Raw genomic sequence first — 27238 nt, forward strand, 5'->3', positions numbered from 1 at the left:
TCTGAGCACTGGTCACTGTGGGGAGGATGGACAGCTGCTCTGAGCACTGAGAGGCCGGCCATCCTGAAGGGCGTTTTTAAGTGACACCGGTTGGCCTCAAGGCCTCATGTTTGCTAGCAGGTGCTCCACCCCCTGCGCACACCCTTGGCTCAGGTTTTGGAGGACGGTCACTTTTGTTCAGGCACCTTAGACTGCTGCCTGTGTGCAGTTGGGATTGCGGGTGTGAACCACGACACCTGTGCTGCTATCTTTATGCCAGCCTCCTGCGAAGCTGGGATTATAGGCATGGGCTGCCACTTCTGTTTGTGGTCCTCATGCCAGCCGGGCAAGCGCCCTGTACCAAGCTCTGCTCCTGGACCCCTATGGCGTCTCTACGCATCTCCTGGACTTGACACGAACACACAGCCAGCCACGGCTCTGCTCAGGCCTGCGCCCTGGGCCTGGGACAGTGCAGCACACAGGCCCAGTGCTTTAATTCAGCGCATAGTTAAACTGGTTTGCGAACTTCTCGTGCTTCTTCTGGTCCATCTGGTTCATTGCAGCAACTACTCTCTGCACCGCTGCCCTGGAAGAGAGCGAAGCAAGACTCACTTAGGAGGGGTCGCGGGGGGGCTGTCTGCAGACGTCCTGTGGGTGCCATCCCGTGTACGGGGAGGCCGACACAGCACCACGCCGCAGCCCCGGAGCAGGAGCCCACAGCAGCGCCTCTGCCCAGGAGGGGCCTGGGCACCTCCAGGCTTGCGAGGCGCTGCCAGGACCCCAGGCTGCATCCAGCACCGCCTGGCCGGCCCTCCAGGAAGCACCTCGCAGGCCCTGCCCCTCGGGCCGGGGACTGCTGCGTTTCACTCCCACCGCCGCCGCCGGCTCACCGGGTGGCCATGTGTGGACCCCCACACCCAGGTTTCATTCCCAGGCTCACCGGGTGGCCATGTGTGGACCCGCACACCCAGGTTTCATTCCCAGGCTTCATTCCCAGGCTCACCGGGTGGCCATGTGTGGACCCCCACACCCAGGTTTCACGCCCACTGCCAGCTCACCGGGTGGCCAGACATGGAGCTGCACTGTGGGACATGGGGAGAGGAAGGCCCGAGCCCGCCCGGCCACACCCTCCCAGCCCCATCCAGAACACAGGCCTGACTGGCCATGCTGGGTCGTCTCCTGCCCCAACCTCTGAAGGCTGGGAGCCTCTGCTGGGCTCCCTCCTCCGACGCCTGGCTTTTCTGAGGGCGCGCTGCTCTGGGAGCCGGCTCCGGCTCTGGCTCCAGCTCCTGCCCCGTCTCACTGCTGCAGGAAGCCTGATACCCTCCCCGGCTGACCCATGGCAGCTGGCCTGGCGCTCTCAACTTGAAAGGCTGCGACTGCTTTCAGCCCTGGCCCTGGATCAGGGGCCACGCCTGCCAGGCCACAGGGCCACGGGCTGGGAGGCTGCTCTTCAGGGCTCCTCCAGGCCAGGGCCCCGGAGCCGGGCAGGAGCAGCCTCCTCCCACAGGAATCCTGACCACGTTCCCAGGGTCCCAGGGAAAGGCCATGGACAGTATCCTGGCATCAGCCTTAGAGAGCCAATAGCCTTGTGGGGCGCTAACCACACTGCCTGACCACGCTGGCGTGTCTGATGGCTGGCGGAGGGCCCGGGGCGGGTGCCTGTCTGTGCAGGGCTGCAGATGGGTGGCCTGGACCCTGGCTGGTGCTGGATCTGGATCCAGTAAGAGCTGGTGTATCAGGGAGCCCCCGCCGCCGGCCTCCAAACCCCCCTCCCCATGGGTGTTGCCAAGACAACACTGTCCCTGATGGGTGGACACAGCAAGGCCAGCGCTGAGCCCTCTGGGGTGAATGAGCAGGGCAGAGAGGAAGGCCGGTGCCACACCAGTCAGCTCCCACGTACAGACGGGAGGCACAGCGTCTCCCGGGAAACCACTCGTGGCACCCAGGATTAGGGCCCTGGGACCCACGTCCCTGGCCAGCACTGAAGTCGCCAGTGAGAAACTCCGGGCAGCTCAGGGGGTCTGTCCCACTGGACTGAGGGGTCTGACCCCTGGAGTGGGGGGGGGGTCTGTCCCCCTAGAGTGGGGGGTCTGTCCCACCAAAGTGAGGGGGGTCTGTCCCACCAGACTGAGGGGACTAGGGGGTCTGTCCCACCAGACTGAGGGGACTAGGGGGTCTGTCCCACCGGACTGGGGGGACTAGGGGGTCTGTCCCACCGGACTGGGGGGGTCTATCCCACCGGAGTGGGAGTTCTGTCCCACCAGACTGAGGGGTCTGTCCCACAGGACTGGGGGGTCTGTCCCACAGGACTGGGGGGTCTGTCCCACCGGAGTGGGGGGCCTGTCCCACTGGAGTGGGGGGGTCTGTCCCACCGGACTTGGGGGGGGTCTGTCCCACTGGAGTGGGGGGTCTGCCGACTGGATGGGAGGGGGCTGGTGACAGCTCTTACTTGGCAAAGACCTTCTTCCCAATGCGAGCCCGGGCGGTGTTGGCCCGCTCTTGCAGGTCGGTGAGGTTGGGGTGTTTCTTCCTCTTCCCTTTGCCCTTCTTGCTATACCTGGATGAGCCGAGATCTGCCCCTGTGGCGGCCTCCACGTCCTTCAGAAACTCAGGGTCCTGCCAATCTGAACAAAACCCTCAATGTTAGAAAATGCTTGCCAGACTCCAGCGCCGGTTCTCCTAGTTCAAGCTCCGCCCCAGGAGACAGGGCGGGCTCTGCTGACTCGGCACAGGCCCGAGAGGAGGCAGACACAGAAGGGCCAGGCTGTGGCCAGGGAGTGGGACTACCACGGTACTTTCCAGCCTGTAGGCTGGACAGCTGGGTGCTCTCAGACACACCTGCTGCCAGGCTGGGAAGTACGGGTGGGCCGAGTGCTATCTCCTGTGCCGCAGGAACCTGGCACATGCCTCAGAAACACGGTGTGCGACTCAGCAAGGCAGGGCTGCCGTCTGCAAGCCAGCCCGGCACCAGCTGTTATGAGCCAGCGTCCTCTCCACACCAGGAAGACGCATGATGATGTCACTGCTCACCCCTGGGCTGCTGAAAACGGTAGCTACGTGAAGGCACCAAGCCCCTCAGGGGTTGGGGCCTGAGGCTGCAGGCAGCCACGGATCAGCATGGTGTGGGTCGGGCCGGGCCTGGCCTGGCCGGGGAGGCCCCCCAGGGAGGCGGGGAGGACCACCCCACCCCGACAGGCCCAGCCCACAGACGGGCCTGGCTCCAAGTGCACCAGACACCCCCACACTCTGTGGAACTCAGCGCCAGGGCACGGGGGCAGAGGTGGTATTTGCCAGCAGGGTGCCGCTGGGCCAGGCTGTGCGGAGGCCACGCTCCTCCGGGGAGCAGCTGTGCACCCCAGACAGACGGATGGCACGGCCTTCCCAGGCTGACTTTTGGAGTGAAGGAACTCGGGCTGCACAGTTCAGATACAGGGGCGATTAATCCAAGATTAAGGAAAACTGTCCAAACAGTTTATCTCCCGGTAATAAGAAGGCGTCACAGTTTAGGAACCCGGTGAATAGAGCAATTGTTTAAACACAAGGAAAAACGCCGGCACCCAGCGGAGACGGAATGAGCACCTCGGGAAAATGAAGGAGCAATTTAAAAGCCTTTGAAGAAAATCAATAGATGCTGGGGCCGCGGGCCTTCCCGGCGCTGCGCGTGCATTGTCACTGAGGTGAGCACCAGGGAAAGAAAAGTGCCCCGTGCGCGGGGCGGGATCAATACTGCAGTTAGTAAAGAGACGCTATTTCACATCTGACTGGCCAGCGTGGCTCAGCCCAAGGCCTGATACCTGTGTGTTAACAAGCCACCGAGGGCTGGAGAACCAGATACTCTTCAGGGCTGACACAAAAATAGGCACTTAATTTGCTCCTGAGTGCAAGCCACCAGGGAAGGCCTGGCCCGCAGATTAACGGGTCAGGACCCACTCTACCCCCTGGCCTCCACACATCCCAGGACGCTGGGCTGGGACTGCAAGAAGGCCAAGAGCCTGCAGACGCGGCCCTCCCCAGAGGAGGCTGGGCCCAGTGCCTGCCCCCCGCCCCCCTGCAGACACGGCCCTCCCCAGAGGAGGCTGGGCCTAGTGCCTGCACCCCCACCCCCTCCTTGCCCAGCCCTACCTGGCCGTGCTGGCTGCTGCAGCCGCTGCCTCTGCTCCCGGGCCCTGTGCTCTGGGTCGAGAGGCTGCCCGGCGTCATCTCTGGGGATGATCTTCCCGTGGAATGGGCACTGCAGAGAGGCACACACAGCCCTCAGGGGTGCATGGTCAAGCAAGGTCCCGTGAAGTCTGTGAGCAATACCCCTTGAACGAGGGGCCCAGGAACAGCAACGGAGCTTGAGGCCTGGCATCAGTCCGCCGGAGGCAACCGTGTCTCAACCTGCATTCTGTGTCTGCAGCCGTGTCTGCAGGCTCTTGGCCTTCTTGCACTCCCAGCTCAGCGTCCTGGGATGTGTGGAGGCCAGGGGGTGGACCAGCTGCCCAGGGTGTGGGAGGTGGGGCAGCCTAGCACCCCCTTCCCGCCCCCCAGGACTCCAGCCTCACAGGGACAAGGGGCCTGGGCACTATGGAGGCACTCAGAAGCTGACTCCAGAGCCCAGGCAGGACACAGTGCTCTGATGGACAGTGGCTAGCAGGGCAGCCCCGCCCCAGGGCCCCTTGGTGCTTGTGCCACGCCCAGGGAGGACTTCCCTCTGGCTACTCCATCCGGGCCCAGCCAACTGCCTCACCTTTAGCCGGTCTTGGCGCTCACAGAGCCGGCCGTCGGGTCTCAGGGCCCGGCACCGGTGCTGCACGGGCTCAAATGTTCCTGCAAAGGTGATGTGGCGGCTCCGGAGAACCTCAGAGACGTCTGCACTATCTGTCTCCTCCTCTACCTCATGGGGCTTCCAGAAGCGGTGCTGAGACTTGGATCTGCAACGTGGACCAGACACCTTCAAAACGTCTTCAGGGTCCTCATAGAAAGGCAGCTACCCCGTGTCCAGAAGAGGGGGCAACTGTCCCCCACAGCACCCAAACTGCCCCTCAACCCTGGGAAGGGAACGGACCCTACCAAACCCCAAATCCTCCTGGGGCAGAGGACACTGTCACTTCAGCTGGACTCGATCTGGCCACGGCATCAAACAGGTCAAGACCACGGACCCAAGCGCCCCCCTGCGGGCCGCCCCCCTGCGGCCTGGACACAGCTCCCGCGACTGTGCTCATCTCTCCCCACCTTCCTCCCTGGGGAGCCCCCGCCCCTCTGGCCTGGGCCCTGCCTGGTGGCTGCCAGGGAAGAATGAGTGCTCAGGGTAGCTGGGGGGGCGGGGGGGGGAGGGGGAGACCGGCTGCTGCAGGCTGAGAAGGCAGCATCCCAGGGCTCTGGAGAACTCTTGGGGCCATTCATGCTTTGGGCCTGGCCTTCCCAGCGGTTCCCGAAGGGCGCTGTGCCCGCTCCCAGGCAGCAGCTTCCCAAAGCTGGCTCTGCTGGACTCACTTGAGAATCTTCCCAGCCACCGGCTGCTCCTGACCCCAGTTGCACAGGTCTGCTCCAAAGGGCACAACAGGCGCCCGGGCCCGCTCTGCGGCCAGCCTCTGGGCTTCTGGTCCCAGCGGTGCCCTGAGAACAGCATGGCGTTAGCTGCCCACCTCTGGTACAGCCCCCACGCCCCCCCCCACCCCAGTACAGTGCCAGTGCGAACAAGCCACGGCCACAGCCACATACGGCCCGGGCTTTGGGCAGCGGCCGAGGTGCAGCTAGCGCCAAAGCTAAGCACCGGCTCTGGTCTCCACGCTTGCCAGGCCGGGTCCCCCCACATCCACCTCACATTCTAGAGCACGGCCCAGGCTCATGTGCCCCACGAGCATCTTTGCCCCGGGTCTCTGTCCCTGCCCTGGCAGACCCCAGCAGGTACCGCCCTGCTGGAGCTGCACGCTCTACAGCGCTCAAAGGAGCGCCTGAGAAGAGGGCGTGCGGCGTCACCTGGCGGCGCTGGGAGGCGGAGGGGCTCGGCGGTCTGGGAGCCGCCAGGGCTGGGCGGCAGCAGAGGTGGGGTCTGGCGCCTCTTCAGACCTCTTCACCCTGGCCTGCAGGGGCTGGGTGGCCGTGGCTGCAGCCGTGTCTCTCCGCAGAGTCTCTGTCAGCCCTGAAACAGACACAGACCTGATCCAGGCGCTGCGCCGCCCCGCCCTGTGGCCTCCGTGGCCAGCGGCGCGGCGGCCTGACCCGGGCCTCAGGCAGGGCCCACGCAGCCCTGCTGGGGACACTGCTAACATGGGGTCACCAGCTGCAGCCCTGCCCAGAGTTCTCCACAGCCCATGCTGCCGTGTGGGGGACGGGGCCTGCACACCCCAACCGTGACACGCCACTGCGTGCAGCCCGGGCTCCACCGCCCCCAGGGCACATGGAGGAAGCTTTAAGCTGGGACTCACACAGCACTTCTCTCCGGGGATATGCCCGGGACTGTACTCGGCTTCTGCCAAAGGCCTTGAGAGCAAACAGGGCACCAGAGCCACGAGCCAGGCACAGGGTGCACAAGCTCACATGACCGCAGAGCAGACGCCAGGCTCCTGACAAGCAGCCGGCAGGCCCTGGGCTGGACGGGGCTGACACTGGCCCCTCTGCAGGGCCCCCAGACGACATGACAGACAGCACAGACTTCTATATCTGGTCTTGTGTCCCTGCAGGACAAGGGCAGACCTTGCACACTCCAGACCTGCCCACCCTGCCTTGCCCAGGGCCAGCAGCTGGCAAGGCCGGCCCTGCACCCGCCCCCGCCCCTCGCTGCCCCCTCTCTGGCAGGGCACCACAGGGCTGCTGGGGCTCCAAAGGCTGCCCCATCCTGCATGTATCACACCAGAACAAGTCCTGCACTTCGCCCCCTGCCCAGGGCCCAGAGCAGCCCGAACCAAACGCACAGCACCGCCTTCTATGCACCTTGTCACAAAAGAAAGAAAAAAAAAAGAATTTTACAATGTGCGTCTGACAAAGCAGAATGCACACACCAGACCAAGCGAGAAGGGAAAGCCCAAGGAAGCTGGAGAGAACATGAGCAACGGCCAGTCTACTTAAAGATAATAATTAAACTAAAAAAGAAAAAGCCAGAGGTGGAACTGTGGTTCACATGGTAGTACTAACCTTGAGCAAAAAACCCTCAGGAACAGAGCCCAGTCCCTGAGTTCAAGCCCCAGGACCACCAGCACAAAGCATGAAAAGAGAAGAAACAAGAAAAGGAAGGGTGGCAAGGAAGGGCACAGAGGCACAGGGGGCAAGTCTACAATCACTGGCTCAGCAGATGGGGGGGGGCGGGAGCGCAGAGCAAACCTCTTCAGCTCAGAGGTGTGAGGGACAGACTGGTGTCAGTGTCCTCATTTGTGGATTCCCAGAAGAAAGGAAAAAACAACTGGAGTGTGGAAACACAGCTAAGAAGCGGTTAGCCAAACTTCCCTGGTATCAGAGAGCTTTTTGAGAGCAAGAGGAAAAACTTTGGCTGGAAATGTTGCAGAAAGCTTAAGAACACTGAAGTTCAGGAGAAGCGGACAAATTCTACTGCTGCTCCTCTTATAAGAGCAGCAGTGAACACAGGGCATAGGAAAGGGCTAGAGTTCTGTCTCAGGGGTACAGTGCTTGCCTGGCGTGTGTGAGGCCCTGGGTTCAACCTCTAGCACAAGAAGGGAGGGCGGGCCCGCCGGGTGCTGGTGGCTCACACCTGTCATGCTAGCTACTCCCAAGGCTGACATCGAGGACTGCAGCCTGACACCAGCCTGGGCAGAGAAGTCATGAAGCTTCCACTGCCAATTAACTACTCAAAAAGCCAGAAGTGGAGCTGTGGCTCAAAGTGGTACAGTCTATCCTTGAGCAAAAAGAACCTCAGGACTGGCACAAAAAAAAAAAAAGAGGAGAGAAAAAAGAAAGGGGGGGGGGGCTGGGCTGGGAAGGTGGCTCAGTGGTAGAGCGCTTGCCTCGCATGCCTGAGGCCCTGGGTTCAATTCCTCAGCACCACATAAGCAGAAAGCTGGAAGTGGCGCTGTGGCTAAAGTGGTAGGGTGCTAGCCTTGAGCTAAAGAGCTGAGAGACAGTGTCCAGGCCAAGGGTTCAGGCCCCATGACCCCCCCCAAAAAAAAGGAAGGGGGGAGAGAAAGAGAGGAAAACAAAGAGAAAGATAGGAAACTGCAGGAAGAGTCATCCTACAGTTTCGTTTTGTTTTTTGTTTTGTCAGTCATGGGGCTTGAATTCAGGACCCAGGCATTGTCCTGGAGGTCTCTGGTTCAAGACTAGCACTCTACCACTTTGAGCCACAGTGCTACTTCTGTTTTTCTGGTGATTAACTGGTGATAGTCTCACAGCTTTTCCTGCTCAGGCTGGCTTTGAACCACCATCCTCAGATCTCAGCCTCCTGAGTGTCTAGGATTACAGACGTGAGCCACCAGTGTCTAACTTCCTACAATTTTATAACCAGCTGAGACAGCATGTAAGGCCCGCTGCTGGAAAGTACACTACCCACCAGGAAGAGAAGTAACTTTGATGGGGGCTGAGACAAGGGAGGAAACAAAGAACAGAGGGCTCTGTAATGTCTACTGCTCCTGCCCCACTCCCACCACCAAAGAATTGAGTTGGTCTCTGGATGACCCAATGCAATGGGCAATGACAGGGCTCTGTACTTAAGCAGGGGACAGTACAGAAACTGAAAAGCTATGAGAGCCTCGAATGAGTGGGCCTAGTTGGTTTAGAGCACATGCTTTGCATGGGGAAGGTCCTGGCTTCCATCCCCAGAACCAAAAGTAAACGGAGAATGCTAACAACATGTATGAGTCTTAAAAATTAGGATAACCGTAAAAAGATAATGTTTCTTAAAAGCAGCAGGAGAAAAGTTGTTCTGCCAAATAAAAGATGGGAGAAAGAGGAAAGCCAAACACTACCACAGCAGCAGCAAATCAGACAGAAAGTGCTGTAAACACAAGTATGCGGTAAATGCCAAATGTCTGGACAAGGTAATAACTGCATCAAATGGATTAAATACCCCAGGAGAAGACTGGCCAGGTGAAGAACGCTTGCATATATGTCTGCATGAGACCTCTAAAAACAGTGTTAATGAGGCTGAAAATAAAGATGGAAAAGACATACAGCGAAAACCAAAAGGTAGCCAGGGTCATATACAAACCTCAGTAAAACTGGACGTTGCGTAAAAGGGGCGCATGACCGTGGAAGTCACGGTGCACACAGCCTCCTCCGTCCCGGGGGCCTCCGGGTGGGCACGAGTGTGCAGGGGCACGGGTGTGCGAGGACACAAGTCTGGGAAGGCAGAGGTGTGCGAGGACACAAGTCTGGGAAGGCAGAGGTGTGCGAGGACACAAGTCTGGGAAGGCAGAGGTGTGCAGGGGCACGGGTGTGCGAGGACACAAGTCTGGGAAGGCAGAGGTGTGCAGGGGCACGGGTGTGCGAGGACACAAGTCTGGGAAGGCAGAGGTGTGCAGGGGCACGGGTGTGCGAGGACACAAGTCTGGGAAGGCAGAGGTGTGCAGGGGCATGGGTGTGCGAGGACACAAGTCTGGGAAGGCAGAGGTGTGCAGGGGCACGGGCGTGCGAGGCACCAGAGCTGGCCTGCTGCTGCAGAGCTCAGCCTGACGCAGACCCGACGCCGAGAGCTGCCCGCGGAGGCAAGCCTCAAATCCGCCCACCTGCTTCCGTACGCCGCGTGTCACCATGCAGGTGTTTACCTATGTCTGTGGCTGCTTCAGAGCAGAAGGACTGTTACAGAGACCTGCTGCGGCTCAGCGAGCAGGAAGCACCTGCCAGCCCCGCGTGCAAGGTTCCTGAGAGCAGAGGACAGGGCCATGTCAGCCACCAGCCCCACAGGCTTTGCAGCCCTGAGCCTTGGGTGCTCTGTGCATTCAGAAGGTGGCAGGCAAGCCGGGCACCAGTGGCTGATGACTGTAGTCCCAGCTATTCAGGAGGCTGAGATCTGAGGATTATCATCCGAAGCCAGCCTGGGCAGCAAAGTCAGTGAGACTCTCACCTCCAATGAACCACCAAAAAGCTTGAAGTAGAGCTGTAGCTCAAGTGGTAGAGCGCTAGCCTTGAGCAAAAAAGCTCTCAAGGACAGTGCCAGGCCCTGAGTTCAAGTCCAAGACTGGCACACATACACTCACAAAGATAAGTAGGTAGGTGGGTGAGTGGGTGGATGGATGTAGACAGATGGACAGACAGCAAGACGGATGGACGGATGCCAGGCCACCAGACTCACTCCGTTCTCAGGATTGACTGACACAGACCCCAGCCCACACACATATGCCTGAGGGGAGGGAGGCTGGCAGGTGAACAACGGGACATTTAGAGAGATACAATCGCAGCCAAAAGATCAATATGAGAATTCCTAAGAGTTACAAGAATGAAATATATTTTTCATTGATTTGTTGTTTTAAACCATTAAGAAGATGGGTAAGCGTGTTAGAGCAGGGTAAACACTCAGGGCACGGAACACACCACCATTTTCACACCACTGTGTAGAAAATCAATCTCGCTGACGTACTTTCAAAGTAAAACCCAAAAAGCAGAGCGCCCACCCGCCCGCCCGGGCTCCGTGGGCGTCCAGGAGCCGTCCCCCCAGAGCCTCACCACCGCACGCGGCGCCCGAGGCACGCGGCACAGTATCATGGCTCAGATTTCCTCCCACGGACGCTTTTAGAAAGAATCATAAAAATGTCCAAATCCCCTTTTTTGTTTAAATTGACCAAGTGGCACCTATTTGCCTGAAGCACTAAAGCAGACAGTGTAGGAGAGATAAATCGATAGGAGGAAATGGAGAGGCTGGGGCTCCGCACAAAGTTAGGCTGCTGAGCGCTGACATTATTGATTTTACCTAGTTCAGCTGGCCTTGTAATTAAAATGTAAATTTGAGAAAGAGATTATGTCCTGACAGAAATGGTAGGATTAAGGGGAAGATAAAAGCCCCTCAGTGAAAATTCAGAGAAAGAAATGAGAAAGAAAAAGAGCCTGGCTTCCTCAGCTGTGTGGATTTAGACTGAACCGAACACTTTCAGATTTTGCCTGCGTTTAATTGGAAAAACAGCGACAGAATATAAACTAGTATTATGAACTGGGCCAGCCACACAGGGTTGTCCAGCCAATCCCCAGGCCGCTTGCTCACCTCATTAGGCCGGGGGTGCCTCCTCCCCGCAAGGTCGGGATGGGCCCAGCCCTCCATCCCTGCCGGAGGTCTGCCCAGCCCTTCCTGGAGAGGGCTCCAGGCATCACCCCGAGGCCCTGCCCTGGAACCTGGGATCCTCTGCCCCCCCCCCCCCCCCCCCGCCGACTCTCCAGGCCTGGGCACTGGCCAGGATGCTGTGTGGATTGTGGCTGCACCCCAGGGCACATGCTGCCAGCCCAGCCTGTTTTCTGCTTGAACACCAGGAAACATGTGCCTCAAACCACTAAAGCCGCCAGGGCTGCCTCGGAGGTTCAGGACGGTTCTGAACAGGTGAACGAGAGGCAGTAACATGGCAGGGTCTGCCGCTCTCTCCCCAGCCTCGCAGCTCGCACCAGGAGGAAGGAGAGTCGTGTGGCTGGTGAAGAGAGCCGGCACCGCCACGGCCACGGCTGCCTGACAAGCCACCCGACCCTCAGGGGCGGAACCTGGCGTTGCTCTCCAACGGAAGCACTGGCTTGAGTGGTACAGCACCATCCCTGAGCCAAGTGAGTGCACAGTCTCGAGTTCAAGCCCCAGTACCGGCACCTGGCAGGAGTGACACAACACTCCTCCTGTGGCAACAGCAGGGCTGGGAAGACTCCTGCAGAGGCCATGCTGGGCCACCCCCGGGGGGCACAGGTCAGATCAGGTGCCCCGCAACCCCGGAGGGACCACAAGGCCTCCGACAGCTGGAACTTCCTCTGCGGCGCTTGGAGGGCCGGCAGTGACAAGCCAAGATGCGCGGTCACCGGCCACACCAAACAGAAGTGCTAAGCCAAGTCCTTCCCGCGGGGGGCCGGCCGGGGCTCCCCTGTTCTGTGCCCACTCGGCTCGTAAGGTCAGGTCTCACCAAGCGAAGGGGCTGAGCAGAGGCTGCCCCTCGCGCACCACTGGACTGCTGGCCACTCCTACACCGCAGGCCAGAGGGACGGAAGGAAACGATTATTCTTTGAGGACAGTGCCGAGCTCGTCTCTTCTGGTCTACTGTGGGACCCAGACCCCCCGGTAAGGTGTGAGTGACCTTAGTGCCACCGCCACAGCCTGTGTGGCTTCAGAAGTGGGACGCACAGGCCCAGGCCGGGAAAACATGGTGCAATCAGGCTGGGAGGTGATGGCTCAGGAGCCCAGCCCCAGCGCCAAGGGAGGAAGATGAGCAGCTGAGGGCAGAGGTGACCTGGACGGACACACACACAGCTGGGGGGCAGAGGTGACCTGAACGGACACACAGACACACAGCTGAGGAGCAGAGGCGACCTAGACGGACACACAGACACACAGCTGAGGAGCAGAGGCAATCTGGACGGACACACAGACACACAGCTGAGGGGCAGAGGTGATCTGGACAGACACACAGACACACAGCTGAGGGGCAGAGGCGATCTGGACAGACACACAGCTGAGGGGCAGAGGCGATCTGGACAGACACACAGCTGAGGGCAGAGGCGATCTGGACAGACACACAGACACACAGCTGAGGGGCAGAGGCGATCTGGACAGACACACAGCTGAGGGGCAGAGGCGATCTGGACGGGCACACAGACACACAGCTGAGGGGCAGAGGTGATCTGGACAGACACACAGACACACAGCTGAGGGCAGAGGTGACCTGGACGGACACACAGACACACAGCTGAGGGCAGAGGCGATCTGGACACACAGCTGAGGGGCAGAGGCGATCTGGACACACAGCTGAGGGGCAGAGGCGATCTGGACACACAGCTGAGGGGCAGAGGCGATCTGGACGGACACACAGACACACAGCTGAGGGCAGAGGTGATCTGGACGGACACACAGACACACAGCTGAGGGCAGAGGTGATCTGGACACACAGCTGAGGGGCAGAGGCGATCTGGACAGACACACAGCTGAGGGCAGAGGTGATCTGGACACACAGCTGAGGGCAGAGGTGATCTGGACACACAGCTGAGGGCAGAGGCGATCTGGACACACAGCTGAGGGGCAGAGGCAATCTGGACGGACACACAGCTGAGGGCAGAGGCGATCTGGACAGACACACAGCTGAGGGCAGAGGCAATCTGGACGGACACACAGACACACAGCTGAGGGGCAGAGGCGATCTGGATGGACACACAGCTGAGGGCAGAGGCAATCTGGACACACAGCTGAGGGGCAGAGGCGATCTGGACAGACACACAGCTGAGGGGCAGAGGCGATCTGGACAGACACACAGCTGAGGGGCAGAGGCGATCTGGACAGACACACAGCTGAGGGCAGAGGCAATCTGGATGGACACACAGACACACAGCTGAGGGGCAGAGGCGATCTGGACACACAGCTGAGGGCAGAGGCAATCTGGACACACAGCTGAGGGGCAGAGGCGATCTGGACAGACACACAGCTGAGGGGCAGAGGCGATCTGGACAGACACACAGCTGAGGGGCAGAGGCGATCTGGACAGACACACAGCTGAGGGCAGAGGCAATCTGGATGGACACACAGACACACAGCTGAGGGGCAGAGGCGATCTGGACAGACACACAGCTGAGGGCAGAGGCAATCTGGACGGACACACAGACACACAGCTGAGGGGCAGAGGCGATCTGGACACACAGCTGAGGGCAGAGGCGATCTGGACAGACACACAGCTGAGGGCAGAGGCGATCTGGACAGACACACAGCTGAGGGCAGAGGCGATCTGGACGGACACACAGCTGAGGGGCAGAGGCAATCTGGACGGACACACAGACACACAGCTGAGGGGCAGAGGCGATCTGGATGGACACACAGCTGAGGGCAGAGGCAATCTGGACACACAGCTGAGGGGCAGAGGCGATCTGGACAGACACACAGCTGAGGGGCAGAGGCGATCTGGACAGACACACAGCTGAGGGCAGAGGCGATCTGGACAGACACACAGCTGAGGGCAGAGGCAATCTGGACGGACACACAGACACACAGCTGAGGGGCAGAGGCGATCTGGATGGACACACAGACACACAGCTGAGGGGCAGAGGCGATCTGGACACACAGCTGAGGGCAGAGGCAATCTGGACGGACACACAGACACACAGCTGAGGGGCAGAGGCGATCTGGACACACAGCTGAGGGCAGAGGCAATCTGGACAGACACACAGCTGAGGGCAGAGGCGATCTGGACAGACACACAGCTGAGGGCAGAGGCGATCTGGACAGACACACAGCTGAGGGGCAGAGGTGATCTGGACAGACACACAGCTGAGGGGCAGAGGTGATCTGGACAGACACACAGCTGAGGGGCAGAGGTGATCTGGACACACAGACACACAGCTGAGGGCAGAGGCGATCTGGACAGACACACAGCTGAGGGCAGAGGCGATCTGGACACACAGCTGAGGGCAGAGGCGATCTGGACAGACATACAGCTGAGGGCAGAGGTGATCTGGACACACAGCTGAGGGCAGAGGCGATCTGGACACACAGCTGAGGGCAGAGGCGATCTGGACAGACAGCTGAGGGGCAGAGGTGATCTGGACAGACACACAGCTGAGGGCAGAGGCGATCTGGACAGACACACAGCTGAGGGCAGAGGCGATCTGGCGGGCACACAGGTGCAGCGCAGCTGGGTGTTGCCTGCTGCGCTGCCATCCTGTTACAAGCGCTTCCCAAGGGGGAAGAGGCCCACTGGCCCATGCTGCCCAGTCCGAGAACCTTCCTGAGCTGGAGCCCGAGCCTCGTCCAGCTGAGGGCAGCAGCTAGCAGGACGAGAGGCCCCGGAGCCGGGCCACGACACTGGACAGTACCTCCCTGCGCCCACGTGACGCATGAGTCCAAACACCAGGCATCCAGGAGAGAAGACACCATCACGGGGCAGGGAGCGGCCCCAGGTCTCCTGAGGGTCATTCACCATGCACCCTCCAGCACTCCCCTGCCCCCAGGGTGCGACCCGCCCAGTACCACGGAGCTCTGTGGGCACACTGGGGTGCAAGCACAAGGCTGGTCATGTTAATTTGGCGCGACACCCCGGATGGGTTGTCTTCATCATGACGTCTAGTCATCTCAATCCTTCCAGCAAGTTCACATCTCATATTGCAGAGTCCAGTTCAAACCCCCTTGCCTGTCTGTGTCTCACCACGGGAGCTAGGCTTGTTGGCATTTCCCTCTTGACACCTGCGTGTGGCTGTGGGTCCTCACGGTGTGTGTGCGCGTGCACGCACTGCTCCTGAGTCTTGAACTCAAGGCCTTGTGCTCTTGCTTGGCTTTTTCACTCAAAGCTGGTGTTCCACCGCTTAAGCCACACCTCTACTCCCTGCCTTTTAAGAAACCTGTGGACTTTCCAGCGCAGGCTGACTTCAAACCTTCATCCTCAGATCTCAGCATCCTGAGCAGCTAGGATTGAAGGCATGAGCCACCAGTGCCCTGCTAACTCTACAAAGTTGGACAGAAGTGACAGTTTCCAATCTAGTTCTGCGGGGTGGGAGGCAGGCCAGGTGCTCCCAGGCCAGGTGGACCCAGCTCCCCAGCCAGGGAGGGGTTCTCAGCCTAAAGACAATGTGCAGAGGGGGGACCGTCCTCCGCAGGCGGCCCCGCCCCCACGCCCATCCCCCTCCTTGGCCCACAACTCACCACACGCAGCCCGCAAATGGTCAGGGATGTGGGGTTCATAACCCTCCTTCTCAGGAACCTCTTCAAAGTCTTCATCGTCCTCCTCCTCCCTGTCCTCCAGGTCTTCTACCTGTAGAAATACCCGCCACCCCCAAGGAAAAATAAGACCACCAGACCCTGGGATGGGAAGTGCTGTTGGAGCAGAGGTTGGCAGGAGACTGCTCCGGAGGGCTTTCCCACAGCTCGGAATCCACCTGGGCTGGGCTGGGTCCACCTTGGGGCAGGCTGTCTCAGGCTATGCCTGACAGAGGCCAGGCCAGCCTCACCACGGCCACAGCAGGCCTGCTGCACACCTGGCCTGGCCTGGCCTTCCTCTCATCCCTGTGAAGAGCCAGCATGGCTCCCAGCCTCAGGACAGACCATCTGCAGACGCTTCCCACACGTGTTAGGCAGCAGTCACTCAAGAGGCAAGGAGGCGGAGGGGAGCTCGTGGGGATGGCAGTCTGGGCCAGTCCAGGCAAAAAGCTAGTGAGACTCCATCTCAACCAACAAAATAGGCATGTTGTGTGCCCCTGTAATCCCAGGAGGTGTAGGCAGAGGATCACTCTGTCTCTGGCCCCACGCAAAAGCAGGAGAGTCTACCTGAAAACCTAAACCGGCTCAAGTGTGGCGGAGCCCTGGGAATCAGATACTACAAGCCGTCTGATACTGCCCCCTGCTGGCCTGTGAGTCCTAACACCCCGGGGTGCCCTCCGCCCTGAGGCAGGAAGACCTGCTACTTCCTACCAGTAACAGGGGCAGCCATCGCCAAGGGCCCACATGGCTTCCAGACAGCAGGATGCCTGGGGCGGGGGGCTGGGGGGCGGCCGCACACCGCGCTCACAGCTGTGGCCACCACCAGTGAAGGGAGCAGGCGTGGCTGGTGAGCTCTTCCCACCAGCCTAGCTGGGGCAGGATGCTAGCAACCCATCCATCCAACCTCTTCCCCACTTCCCGCCTACCACGTGAGCCCCCCCCCAGCCCCATAACCAGGACTGAGCTGACAGGAGGGCCCTGTGAATGAATGGCCACAAGGGGAACCTTTACAGAGTTGGAAGAGAAAAGCTGCAGAACCCAGTCACTCTGACCCCTGCATCCACTTTCTATCTCCACAGAAACACCCGGAGGCACACAGAGGCCTGGCTTTGTTTTCTGGTGTGAGGAGAACAGAGGGGTGACTGCTGACCCCCGGGAGGAGCCCCAAGCTGAGTGAGTTGCAGATCCTGGGGAGACAGGCCTGCGGTGCTCCACCAGCTTACTCTGGCTCAGAGGGGCCCACCTAGGTAGAACCAGGCCCTAGGGCCTGGGCATCGGCAAGCCACATCTGGCTGTGGCTGCTGGGTCCAGTGCCCTGCCAGGGACACGGCTGCCCAAGAGGCATAATCAGATGTAAATGTACTTTGTTTAGGTATGGCCCATGGCTGTGCATCTGGGAAGCACAGGAGACATTAATCATGAGAAACTGTAATTTTTGTTATCAGTCTAACACTGATCAAAAGGGAAGCCTGTTCACCGCTGACCTGTGAAACGTCCCAATTATACTCTTTGGAAATGACAGGGGCACTTAACTCCCGAGCTGAGCAAATGACGACCATCAATCACGTTTGAATAACAATGAGCCACGGACCTGAAAATTATTTTTGTATAGAATCTACCCAGGAATTTATGAAAGGTGGAAAGCAGCCCAAGGTTTTAGGGCATTACGGTCTCGGCTAGTGCAGTGCGTATCAAACACTAAACAGAATTTATGTGTTTTAATTTTCTAAAAGGTAGATGTGGACTGGGTGCTACAATGCATAACATATAGTGCCAGATTTTAAATATGGGGGTGATTTTCATAAAGTATTATGCTTACGGCTCACACCCTTGAATTTCACTGAGGACTTTTTATCAAATTTTCATTTCCTAAAAAAATGAAACAGAAACACCCGGAGGCACACAGAGGCCTGGCTTTGTTTTCTGGTGTGAGGAGAACAGAGGGGTGACTGCTGACCCCCGGGAGGAGCCCCAAGCTTCACTAACGACTAGGAATTACACCTTCTTTCTCTTCAGCTAAAACTGTTCGTTTCTGTGGCTAAAGGTGGAACTCTAGGCCCCATCGTTCCGAAGTTGCACTGGGGAGGCCTCCACCGGCCTCCAGTACAAGGAACCTTTCAGAGTCTTTCCTGAGAGTTTCTCTTGGACCACAGTAACCTTCACCGGCCATCCTCTGCTGTAAACCCTCCAGCCAGCCAGAGCTTTAAGGACTAATACTAACTGGAAAGCGTGGAAGCTTCTGTCCTCAGGCTTTAATCCTTATCTGATGAACAGGGCTGTTGCAAACCCAGGATGCCAAAGTTGCTGGGGACAGCTGACAGCAGATGTGCTGCTCCTGAGGGGCCAGTGGTGCGTTTCCAATATGGAGGAGGAGTGAGCGCTATGCCACAGGCTGCTGGGCCAACCATGTGACCTGCTCAGAGATCTCACCCAGGGCTGGTTCAGAGAGGAGGAAGGCTGTGGCCCAAGGGGGCGGGCCCCAGGGAAAGGGAGCAGTCCTGAGGACCGGGATGGGTCTCCTTCACCTCTAAAACTCACACACAGCCTGGCAGACAGGCCAACTGTCCTCAAGGTCACAGATCAGGTCAGACAGCACCCAAGGCCAGCCATGAGGTGCAGGGCCCGCACAGGGGCCCGATGCCTGGGGTGTGGGGTGAGGCGTCTTCAAGAGGGTCAGGATTGGGCTGGGAAGGTGGCTCAGTGGTAGAGCGCTTGCCTTGCATGCCTGAGGCCCTGGGTTCCATTCCTCAGCACAACATAAGCAGAAAGAAAAAAGCCGGAGGTGGCGCTGTGGCTCAAGTGGTAGAGTGCTAGCCTTGAGCTGAAGAGCTGAGGGACAGTGCCCAGGCCCAAAGTACAGGCCCCAGGACCAGCAAAAAAAACAAAAAAAAACAAAAAAAAAACAGAGGGTCAGGCTTGGAAAATGTGCTGGAGAGCAATTTGCTTTTAGCCCCACTGGGAGCTGTGTCCTCGGCCCCGGAGCGGGGCAGGCTGTGTGCACCTCCACCTTCCCTGACAGGTAAGGTCCTCAGAGGTCAGGGCAGGGGGTCAGAGCCCAGGTGGGAACTGCAGACCCCCCCACCGTAGGGCCAACCACTCCACTCACATGACATGATGCTGCTACCAGGCTGGGGGGGGGGGGAACACTGTGGGTTTTATACAAATTGATTTTCATCCACAGTTAAAAGGATTTAGAAAAATGAGTCTCCATGATCATAATTAAACAAGCAATAAAATGGCTAAAATATACAACGCAATCAGTTGACAGAGCGGGGGTGGTGAGTGCTAATTATTTGCGAAGGAATGGGTGGAGGCACGCGGCACCGGGAAGCAGGCAGACTACAGGCCCTCGGCCGGAGATGCAGCTGGGACCATTAAATAAATTTCGTACGATCTAATTAACTTGGTGCGCAATCTCAATTACTTTCCACCCAAGAAATCACTTTTGTCCAGTTTTATGTGTGTCTATTTCCCTTTTAAAAAAAAATGATGTAAGGCCTCGTCAGACAAGTGAGTTCCAAACTGCATTTGTCTTTCAGCGGCTTGATGGCTATGCATTTAAAAACCCATTCTATCTTATAAACTAAAAATTAAACGTGCTCAGCTGTGATGGCCGTCATTGCATCTGCTATTTATATGCTAATGCCCTCCCGGGAAGGCCGTGCAAATTGCCCGGCCAGGCCAATATCTCATGTGCATCTCCGGCTGCCAGGGACGGACGCCTTCAGAGGACGAGGGCGTGCTGGCCAGCGTGCAGGGACAGGCACCTGGCGGGTCCAGTCACACTGGAGTGGACGCAGAGCAGGCACTGAAGCCCGCACACATTCTCCAGAGAGATCTCACAACACAGCTTCAGAGCAGGATGGCACAGGCGCACCGGCCCTTGTAGGTGTCGGCCTGCTGGTGCGCAGTGCGTATGCCCAGTGGACGCGTGGCCAGAGTAAGCAGTCTCTTTTCCTGGGATTCTGCATAATATGTATGCAGTTTATCACTACACATGATCACGACCACGTCCATTATCACAGCCAAAGGAATACAAAATCACCTTGCAATGTCACCAGCACCTCTGTACCTAGAACCCCAAGAGCTTGCAGAGAAAGCTGCCCAGGAGGGGCTAGGCCTGGCCCACGACGAACAGAGACGTGGGGCAGACATCTGCAGACACAGAGTATGCAGAGATGGGACATGGGCCCATGCACTGGCCCCGTAACTCCAGGGAGACGGTGGACAGGGCTCTCAGAGCATGCTGAGCAGCCTCTGGTACCCCAAGGCCATGCTCTGCCCCACGGCCCGGCCCCCAGTGCCCATGGCTCACACAGGCTCCTCCAGAGTCAGTTTTCTCATCTGAAAAATGGACTAATCCTGGAATTAAAGGAATAAAATGCTGGGAGCCAGTGGCTCAGGCCTGTCATCCTAGCTTCTCAGGAGGCTGAGATCTGAGGACTACAGTTCAAAGCCAGCCTGGCAGGAAAGTCCATGAGACTCTTATCTCCAATGAACCACCTCAAACCAGAGTGGAGCTATGGCTCAGTGTGGTAGAGCACTAGCCTTCAGCACAAAAGCTCAGGAACAGCGCCCAAGCCGAGTTCAAGCTCCATGACTGACCAACGCGGGGAAAATAAAAAGGGAGTAACAAGGAGGAGCTGAGCAGTGAGGTCCGAGGGAAGCGCAACGCCGGGGACAGAGGCGTCGCCAGGCCACGCTGCGGCGCTCCCAGCCCAGGGCTGGCCTCTCAGGAATGTGTGCTTCCACCCTCCCTGCTCTCCACCAGGTGTGGGCCTGGCCTTCAGGGTGATGGAGGTTGTTTACTGGCCCCACCGCAGCACAAGGTCCCTGCGAGGCTGATTTAGTTTCCCTGCCTTGCTCGTGTGGGCTTGACGGTTCAACATTTCATTCCCCAGGCCTTTCTCCCTGTCCTTTTCACCTACAGAAGCACACACTCGAAGACCTAGCACAGAGCAGAAAGCTTCCCCAACACGCAGCAGGAGAGGCCTGGGAGAGCCTGAAAGGCTGCCTGGGACCCACCACAAACCCGCACACAGCACCGCAGATGGCAGCTCCCAGGGGTGAGCCCACTGTCCCGCGCGCGCAGGGAGGACAGGCCGTGCCGTGCCGCCCTCACAACGCCACGCAGTCCTTACAGCGCAACAGTCCGGGAAGGAGAGCGCAGCTGCTGATGGCCAGACGGACCCACGCCAGGGGCCACCCTTCCAATCCACCAATCAGTGGAATTCCTATTTTCTTAATTACACAATACACACTAACTGGAGATCTGAGCTACATAATTAAAAGGCAAGCAATTTAAAAGTTTCCAAGGATTTTTATCAGTTTAATGAATGAGGCAGCTATGGATTATTACAGCTCTTCAGCAGGAGAGCAACGTGGAAACCAACTCTACCAAATGACCCTCCACATCGATCTGGGGAAGATTTATTCCTGCCTGCTTCTGAGAGCCGACGTGAAAACACTCTATAAAACAAGCAAACATATTTAAACTGGCTGAAGTATTTTTTGGAGACAGAGCCTCTATGTCAGAAGGGAGACCACGAGCCAGACAGGAGTCGGCCTGGGAAGCCTCGAAGCTGCCTCTCCCAGACAGGGCCCGTGAAGAGGAGCAACTCTTCCCTCCACAGCCGGTTGGAACCGGCCAGCATCTGAGCTGTTGCCATTTGTGTTTAACTGGTAGCATCGTATTTGTTTTGGGCTCTGACACATTTGTTAGAAATTCTGAAATAGTTAAATCACGCATTATTGAATTAGTGTTCCCACACAGCCTGCTCTACACGCAGAGTTAACGATGCCAATCCCGTACTAAGTGGCAACACACTCAGGGAAGTGATTTAAGCCCTCCGTAAATTTTATCTAGAAATGGGTGAAGAACGCCTCATTCATAATTTCTAATTAAAACAGCTCTAATTACCACCAGCCTTCATTAGCTGGCCCCACCTGCCCTGCGCAGGCTGGTGCTGCACCGGGCTCTGCTCAGCCGCAGGAGGGAGATGGGCAGATAGGCAGCCGCCGCCCAGTGCAGCTATTCTGGGAAGCGGAGCTGCCGGAGGGAGCCGGCGCTGCCACTCACAGCTGGGGAGCCGCCAATCACTTCATCTGCATCAAGTGCTGGCGCTCAGCTGTGGGGAGCAAAACCTCCAGGGACTTCTGAGCAGAGCGTTCTGCTGAATCCATTTGTGCAAACGGTCTGGAAGCGTCCACTCAGCTGACAATGGGCAGAGCGAGGCCTGCCTTTCCAAGTGCAGCTGAGACGCTATCGGCCACAATGGCCCTCGGGCACAGGGCCAGTCACGGCGGCTCCAGGACACTGCTGGGGAGCAGCTCTGGCGAGTCTCTAGATGCTGTGGTAGGAATGGGCCAGCGTCCTGAGCAGCCCAGAGCAGCTCTCACACAGAGCCCAGGAGGGTGTGGCCAGGCCATGGCTGTAGAGCCCACCACCCACAAACCAGGTCCAGACGGGGCGGAGCAGGTCTGAGACAGCTGTGACCCTGTCCCATGGGAGCCTGGAGAGGGCAATGGCACCATGGAGCCTCAGTGGCCACGATGGACCCTTGGGGATGTGGACAGAGCACCAAGGCCTCAGGCCCCGCCAGCACCCACCACGGTGGGTGCACCCCACTCACGCAGCAACTCTGAGCGTCCGAATAGCAGGAAGCCAAGGCTGTGGCCACGGGAGCAGGGTGAGCGGGGGCCACGGAGTCCCAAGCTCCTGTGTCCAGGTGGGCACCCGGGACCACAGAGCCCCGCGCACATGCTCGCACACGAGGCCAGGTCCTCAGTGTGTGCTGTGAGCACTGGCTACCGTGTCCAGCTCAGGGTGGCCATTCCTGATAAGCAGCATCAGCACCCAGCAGGAGAGCAGAGGTGGCCTGGACGCAACGGGAAGGCCCCCCAGACGCCGTGACAGCAGGACCCCACAGGAGTCCCAGTGAGGGACAGGCTTGTTGCCCTGACAACCTTGTAAGCCTGGGCACACAGAATCAGACAATTGAGCTCATGCTGATCTCCGGTGTGCTGACAGACAGGAGTGGCCATCTCCCCCTACCACTGGGAAACTACACCCCTGCAAAGAGTTGGGTCAAAACTCACAAAATGTGACACAATGAAACAAAACTCTCATCCACTACTAGCAGCACCCAGAGATGGCTCAGCAGCCCCTGCTGCAGAGCGGGGACCCGGGTGGCCAGGGCCGGGTTGAGGGCTGACGGGGTTGGGGGAAGGCAAGGCTGCCCTCTGCTGGCTGCAGTCAGGCCTTCTTCCCTCCCTCCAGGCCAGCTCTAGCCCTTCCCGGGCTTCCTGCCCACCGGCTGACAGGTGCACCCAGTATTTCCCACTTTGGGTTCTAGGTTGGGGTTTCTGGCTGGCTTCAAACTTGACCTTTTCCTCAGCAAAGGCAGCTTTGTTCCCATCCCAAAGCTCCCTTCCCAGCCTGGTCTTGCCCCAGACCAGGGCTGGCCCCACGCTCCACTGAGGTGAGCTTTGAGAGCTGAGCACTTGGCTCAGGCTCTGGGCTTAGGGACTGGAATGGAGCACCTCCATTCTGAAACCACCTGGTGGGATGGAGCGGGGTCTGGGATGGCAGAGCCCTGGCTGTGATGCTTCTGTCTCTCAATCACGAGCTCTGACCACACTAAGAACAAGTTCTCTGGCACAGGCCCTGAGGACTCCCACACAGGACACGCGTTCCTCCTGACCCATCAGGCACTGGGGCCCTGCTCCCAGCCAAGCTCATCCCTGCACCCCCTGCCCTCTAGCCAGCCCATGTGGGCAGTGCCCACGACCTCTGCCCCCCTGACCTCCATGCGGCACCTCTGGGACCTCCCGCCCTGGGAGCTCTGGAGGCCCGGTTCCTCGCTCACAAATCCACAGACCCTTCCTGACCAAAGTGCACATGGAGCAGCTGGGCCTCCAGCGCTGCCCTCAAGTGGGCGCAGCATCCACATCACCCCTCCAGCCACCCACGCTCTCCACTTAGCTGTGCCTCCCAGAGAAGACAGCCCCTCTGCTGCCAACTCCCTATAAGCATCTAAGCTCTCTGCACAAGGCTGGAGTTGGGGGCAGAGAGAAAAAAGCCTAGTTCTCCGGGCTCCCTGGAGGTGCCCGAATCTCTTGTACCCTTAACTATAATGCAAAGTAGTTCTACCACTGTAGCACACACGTGCAGCTCACAGAAGGCTGGGTGGGGGCAGGCTCTGCTCTGCTGCTACAATGGCAGGCCCGATGCTGGGAGAGGCTGGTCTGGGTCCCCACTGCTTAAAGTTGGGCCTAGAAAGGAAGGACTAAGAGTATTCTGAAGCTCAAAGAGCTGAGCACAGACCTCCAGGGCTTGCCACTACCCCATGCCAACCTTCCACTCGTGTTCTCTCTGCCCTCAGAGAGGGCACCGCCGCCCCGCCTGCCTGTCATGCCCACATCCTCACCACGTCCTTCTGTCCCAGCTCGATGTTCAGCTCCTCACACTTCCTCAAAGCAAGCTCCAGTTCCATTTTCAGGTCAATGGCACATTTTAAGTGTTGGCTGTGGATCCCTGCACGGGTAAACCGCTGAAAAGCAAGAGGGCAGGTCACAGAGGCCGGTGGCAGGCGCTGGGGAGCCTGACCAGGCCACGAGGAACTTGTCCCCGCCCTGTTTGTGATCACACGGGGGTCTGCAGGCAGGGGCGGAGTGTCTCGGGGGCTGGGGCTGCCTCACAGAGGTGACACCACAGCCAGCCCTGCTCTGTCTTCCCTCCTCCTCCACCAGCACTCTGCCTGGCTCTGTGTTTAACACGGTGACACCTGGACACCAGGCGTGAACGCACCTGGATCCAGGAGCACACAGCTGGCAGAAATTTGTTCCTGATGAGCTTGAGGGCGTCCCGGGCGGCGTGGAGGACAGCCAGGTTGTCCTCGCTCTCCCGCACCTTCAGGTCATCTGGAACACAGAGGCCAATCACAGCCGAGGGAACGTGAGCTCTCGGGGGCCCTCCTGTGGCTCCAGGTCCAGCACCTCCACCACTGCGGCTCAGCTGTGGCCAGCCCTCCCCAGCAGGGGGCGTCTGAGCCAGGCCCCTCCTCTGCCCCGCCCCCTTGCCCCAGGGCTGTGGTGGCCAAGCAGTCTCACTAGCCCCCAGTACCCCACCTTGCCTCAGACAAGCACCCCAGCTCCTGCACGACCTGCGCTGTGCCCCTGGTAGAGCCAGAGGAACAGTGCAGCTCCTGCCGGGCATGGCTGAAGGCCATCACTCAGCCAGGGAGGCTGGACTAGGGTCACAGGGAGTGGACAGCAGCCCAGCCAGTCTACAGCTAGGCAGGAAGGCTTCAGAGATACCCGGGCAGCCACTTACCAGAAGAGAGCTCCACAGCCAGCGTGTACTTGTGTGAACCCAACCCATGGCTCCTCAGGAACTCCTCCGAGTCCGTGTCCTCCTCCTCGTCTTCTGAGGGGCTCCCTGCCTCTGTCTGGGGCGGCCCCTCCCCGCTGCGAGTGGCTCCTGGGTGTGCAGAGGTGAGCAAGGCTCTGCTGCAGCATGGCTGCTCATCGTCCTGAGAGCTGGGGCTGCCAGCCTGGCCTCGGGCTGCCTGGCCTGGGCTCGGGGAACGAGCCGCACCCTCCTCAGTCCTTTCAGAGTCCTGGCTAAGGGATACAGCGGCTGGGCAGGGGCCAAAGTCCAGGGGCACCAACAGCCTAAAGCAGTTCTCCACTTCAGTCAGGCAGCACCTGATCTCTTCAGACGTTTCTGTCGAAAGATTAAAAGGCCCTTGTTCACTGCCATCTTCAGCCAGACAGTGCCTGACCAGCAATGCCCACCTGATGCCCACACCCAGGAAAACCAATGCGGGCACACACACCACAACAGAAGCCACGTGGTGCTTCTGTGCCTCCTGCTAGGACAATAAAATGCCCCCAATGCTCAATCCCTTCCTGGGGCTGGTCCAGCTCCCCCCCTCCACACACACATCCGTTTATTCCCTCAAGTCCGGGCTTCCTGGAGTCAAAGGGCCACTCCTGGAACCGGTGTGTACACAGGAAGAGCCCAGACTTGCTGAGGACAGAGCTGCGGGTGGCAATGCACCCCTCACCCACACTCAGGCCTCTCGTGACAGGCTGGCTGTCTCAAAGAACATGGGGAGTATTTTGGTTAACAGAGTAGGAGGCTTTTAGTCCAGTGACCAACTGCAGACCCTTGACTCTGTCCAGGGAGACTCACAGAAAAGTCTCAGGACCTAACCAACAAGGGCACGGGAGCTGTGGTACCGCAGCCCAAACCGGAACCACTGGGCTGGGCAGCACTGTCCCTGGGGCAGGAAGGGTGGGCAGGCCAGGAGGAAGGCAGCTGGGGGGGGGGGGGGGGAAGCACAAGCAAATATGAGTCCCTGCAGTCCCAAAACCTGCCTTTCATCTCTGCCTCAGCCTGCTCAGCTCTTGCTCTGTAGATTCTGTCCAAATGCTTCTGCTTCTCCTCCTCTCTCTTTCGCTCTGCCAGAGTCCTAGCATCGACATCTTGAAAATCCACCTAGGACGTTGGAAGCAGGGATGAGACAACCTGTGTCATGCTCAGAGCAGCGCACACACTGGCCTCAGCACGGCTCAGTCCGCAGACAAGGGAGCAGCTGCCCTGCTGCTGACAGCTGGCATACTGCCATGCTAGACCGAAGCAAGGCTGGCAGGCCAAGTGCAACTGAAGCAGGAAGACAGGCGCTCCTCCAGGCAGACAAGGGCTGCCAGCCAGAGCCAGTGGCCTGAACACCATAAGGTGTACACCCCAGAGGGAGACCAGGCCTTGGGCCTGAGGCCAGCTCTGCCTCTGCGCTAGGCATCCAGGAGAGGAAGTAACCTTCCCGTGAGGCCAGGACTCCCCTGGGACGGTGACCCTGCTTACAAGCCCCTACCCAACCAGGCTACTATACCCCAGAGAACAGAAGGCAGGTCCTGGGCAAAGCTCACCTACCTTTTTGGTGTGTCTTAAAAAGTGATAGCCTAAGGCTAACTTCTTATAGGCCTTCCCAAACGTCTCGTTCCACCCTTCCACAGCCCTCAGGGCAGCCTGTCTCAGCTGCTGGGCGGCCTCCTTGGGGGGTGGTAGAGGCTGCCCAGGATCTGTGCCCAGGGTGAGCTCCAGGAACTCCTGGAAGTCAGAAACCAGCAGCGTCCGGAACTGGTGAGACCTGGTGAAGAGCTCATTCACCACCTGGAAGGCGGAGAGGCGGATCTCGGCATGGTCCTGGCTCAGCTGGGTCATCAGCTGGTGGTAGGCATGGCTGAGCTGCTCCTCCGAAGACCTGGGGGCACAGTGACCCACCATGACCCCGTGTCCCGGCGCCTGAGGGGAACGTCTGCTCTGCACAAGCCGATGGTGACCACCACCTTCGCCCAATTCCAGAGCAGGTGGGCACACTTCTGTCAGAAGACCAAGTACAGCCCCTCATCTCGGTCTGCATTTGCATAAGACCCACAAGCCAGGAATGTTTTCTACCTTTTCTGAAT

General features: G+C 58.9%; 1 protein-coding gene across 2 annotated transcripts in view; it reads right to left on the reverse strand.

Annotated features, from left to right (window-relative positions):
- Window positions 1-410: 410 nt before the first annotated feature.
- Window positions 411-27238, reverse strand: part of Uvssa (UV stimulated scaffold protein A) — a 28589-nt gene continuing 1761 nt past the window's right edge. The window contains exons 2-13 of one of the 2 annotated variants that reach the window (XM_042671010.1): window positions 26703-27033; window positions 26147-26267; window positions 25098-25490; window positions 24573-24685; window positions 24193-24315; window positions 15710-15818; window positions 5944-6106; window positions 5458-5580; window positions 4712-4895; window positions 4105-4213; window positions 2432-2606; window positions 411-565 (exon numbers count right to left, since the gene is read on the reverse strand). In XM_042671010.1, the coding sequence (XP_042526944.1) occupies window positions 472-565; window positions 2432-2606; window positions 4105-4213; window positions 4712-4895; window positions 5458-5580; window positions 5944-6106; window positions 15710-15818; window positions 24193-24315; window positions 24573-24685; window positions 25098-25490; window positions 26147-26267; window positions 26703-27033 (2038 nt within the window). In that variant the 3' untranslated portion in view covers window positions 411-471. The other variant, XM_042671011.1, reaches the window with a different exon arrangement.

The sequence above is a fragment of the Dipodomys spectabilis genome, unplaced genomic scaffold (genome assembly GCF_019054845.1).
Source record: "Dipodomys spectabilis isolate Male_0828 unplaced genomic scaffold, ASM1905484v1 ptg000594l, whole genome shotgun sequence".
NCBI classification, from domain to species: Eukaryota; Metazoa; Chordata; class Mammalia; order Rodentia; family Heteromyidae; genus Dipodomys; species Dipodomys spectabilis.